This window comes from Haliotis rubra, unplaced genomic scaffold, assembly GCF_003918875.1.
Source record: "Haliotis rubra isolate DU_JTF1 unplaced genomic scaffold, ASM391887v1 Scf1698, whole genome shotgun sequence".
In the NCBI taxonomy this organism is placed as follows: Eukaryota; Metazoa; Mollusca; class Gastropoda; order Lepetellida; family Haliotidae; genus Haliotis; species Haliotis rubra.
Window position 1 is genome coordinate 29,818 of NW_025765667.1, and position 3,140 is coordinate 32,957.

Sequence of the window (3,140 nt, forward strand, 5' to 3'; positions counted from 1 at the left end):
GTTGAAAAATGGTCTCTGAACGAGAGTGACGGTCGCTGAAGGAGAAATGGTGATATTTATATAGGGCTGCCGTGGTTGGGCAGTGAGTGGATGCGTTGGAACAGTGTTGGACGCAGCGGCTGCAACACCACTACAACGTCGAATTCAGTCTCATTCTATTTTTCTGTATTCCTAAGATGTTCATCTACATTTATTGTGCAGACAATACCTTTCGATCTCGTGTCTAAGTCAGTGTAAAAAATCGTCGTTGAAAAATGGTCTCTGAACGAGAGTGACGGTCGCTGAAGGAGAAATGGTGATATTTATATAGGGCTGCCGTGGTTGGGCAGTGAGTGGAAGAATGTCTGCAGGACGACAATCCCACAGTCCGCCAGTCCGACAATCCGACATAGTATATGACGTTTCGTGTGTTACACAAGATACTATGATGTTTGTGGAGGAGCAGTAGATGGACAGAAAAACTAATTCATATCATGCTACTCATGCAGCATTTAGTACAGAAAGGGCATTTTGATGTATGTGGGTTTGGAACATAGGAGACTCAACAGGGAGCGATCAGGTTGCTGTGTTTGCCATATTAATAGTCGTGATCTTGAATGAAATTAAATGGGATATTTGAGCTCCATCAGACTGCACTAAGATATATGAAACAGCCTCAAAGATACAACACGCACATTAATCTGATCAAAGTAATACTATATTGTTTAACATCATTAAATATATCCATTTTGATAATGTCAGTAGCTTCCAAGGTCCCCGTTTTTAGACAGGCTGCGTAAATGTTATGAAACATCAGAGAAAAAAAAAAGGGAAACTACTGTACCACGACGAACTAATTGAGGTTCCGACAAATCCCTGAGGGAAAGCATCAAAATCTGACGTCATTATTTTGACACACAATCAGCAAAGTCACAAATTCTTACCACCTGATCCTCTCCGGTTGTGTCTAGCAGTAACGACAGGATATTGGGGATGGACTCTTTACCCTGGTAGATATAATGTTATAACATCTCGTGATCATCATCCGGGACAGATGGAACTACGACAGATGGACTTTCAAAACTACACAGAGACTAACATAGACATATTATACCCACGTTCAATGATGAAATATACGAGAAGGTTATAGTTGAAACAACAATATTTATTCTTGAAACATAAGTAGGCATCAGACATGAATGATATGAACATGATCATTGCAATTGAGCTGTGAGACCACACTGTTGCTCTAGCCCAACTACATGTGACAACACAAAGCCCATGGTGACTGTAGAATGGTTAGTATGTCCTCTACTTCAAAGGTACGGCCACTTTTTCACTTAGTAAGCATGAAGAAGGTCTACAAATAAAGTGAATGTGGATGTGAAACTTTGTATTGTTCGATGACAATGACATTGAGTCCAAGTTCGATTCCAACCGACTCAATCCACATCCCGATATCATTTGGCACCAGACTGCGCTGTTTCTTTGACACTCTCTCAAACCATTAATTTGTATAATCAATTACTGGGTGCTGATCGTTGACTGGTACACACCGCTGGTACACCACACACAGCACAATCCAACACACCACATACCACAATACAATAACATGCATGAAATCTAGCACAGTGCAATGCAATAAAAAATAGAACTACACAATACAATACATAACATATAACACGAAATATACATGGCAATAAAGACAGAATCGTGCCTTAGGTTCAATATAAATTCTACTAGAGACATGTGAAACATGCATTTTATACTGAATGCATACACTTACTTTATATGGGTTGAGCAGTGAGTCACTAGTACAAATACGTGAGAGTTCCTCAAGAGCACAAGTAATGAAAACGGTGTTTAGTTAAGTCGTGATTCCACGTTAGGGCATCATGTCCAGTAATCTGAGTAAATTTCAAAGTGGATAGTTTCTTCTTGAAAAGATACCAAGTTGCTTGGCTATGAAGAATAAGACGTCTAGTACTGAAGAATGTTGAGAATGTCTTCCCACTCCATCGTACATCTGTCATTGCATCTCCACAATGCTCTGACGAGGACCAGGCCAGTGGCGGATCTGCCGTTCTTCTCCTTCCACTTGGTCAGCATGTGTACAACCTGCATATACAGTGAACGTGGGTGTGCAACTTTGATTTGCTCCATTTTAACGAAAGTAAGTCCCAGCTCGATCCCGACAGACTCGTATCCTATACCAATGTGGCTTCCAACACGACTGAGTTCTCGTGCAGATACAGGTGTATCCAGTTGGTCTTCAGTTACAGCAAGTGCGTGGCTCCATGGTGTTTGCCCTACAAGAATCAAATCACAATAAGCATAGTCTGTACCAATACGTGTGCGTTTTATGTATTAGATTGACATTCAAAATTCACATAAGTTAGTGATTTGTTATGTATGTTAAAGTCGGAAAGAAATAGTAGAACATGTAGCTAATAGACCGGTATGTATAAAGAAAACATTTCGGGAGTACACATAAACCGACTGGACCTGATAAAACATATTAAACAAACAGTCCGTCTTTTAATTAAAAGAAACCATTAATACGATTGAACTTACCTCCATGTGCCAACTGGTGTTCATACTGGGAGGCAATGTGGTTGTTTGTGTTGAACAGTTTCTGGAACCAAAACGTACAAAATGAAATGTATTCCTTTGGGCATGGAGAATCCAAATACAGGAGGTTAAAGAAAAGCTGTCACTTTTTGGGGCAAATTTACAGACACAAACAAACACATGAACTGTGACGCAAAGACAGTCCAGTAGTGAGACACGTCTAGACCTACCTGATATCGGGGTCTTGGCCAGCATGAAATGTTACCCATGATGTTGGTATCTGTCGCGTTCAAATAATGAATGTGATATAGTTGCCTTCGCGTTTACTTATAGACTGTAGTGGGGATTCCCCGTTTGCTTGCACATTCTTGTGCGCCTTGATGTCCGGTGCGGATTTTCGGATTCTAGGAACCAGGACGATCTTTCTGATATCAGCGGCGACGGTACAAACGCATTCACCAGTCACTGGGTCAGTTTTTGTTGTTGTATTTATACTGGGTTTGTTCGAAGTGTAGGCTCATTGAGTTAACTTTGATATTTCCCGTCATTTTGTAGAAAACTAAAAAGGCACTCTGCATGCCTCTAAGAAT

At 40.6% G+C, this 3,140-nt stretch overlaps 1 protein-coding gene across 1 annotated transcript; it reads right to left on the reverse strand.

Moving 5' to 3' along the window:
• Nucleotides 1-1,123: 1,123 nt before the first annotated feature.
• On the reverse strand, nucleotides 1,124-2,939 carry LOC124272389. The gene is made up of 3 exons (XM_046707557.1): nucleotides 2,781-2,939; nucleotides 2,554-2,614; nucleotides 1,124-2,288 (listed from the first exon to the last, which is right to left on the reverse strand). The coding sequence occupies exons 1-3, from the start codon at nucleotides 2,817-2,819 to the stop codon at nucleotides 1,960-1,962; spliced, it is 429 nt and encodes a 142-aa protein (XP_046563513.1). The 5' UTR covers nucleotides 2,820-2,939; the 3' UTR covers nucleotides 1,124-1,959.
• Between the last annotated feature and the right edge of the window lie 201 nt (nucleotides 2,940-3,140).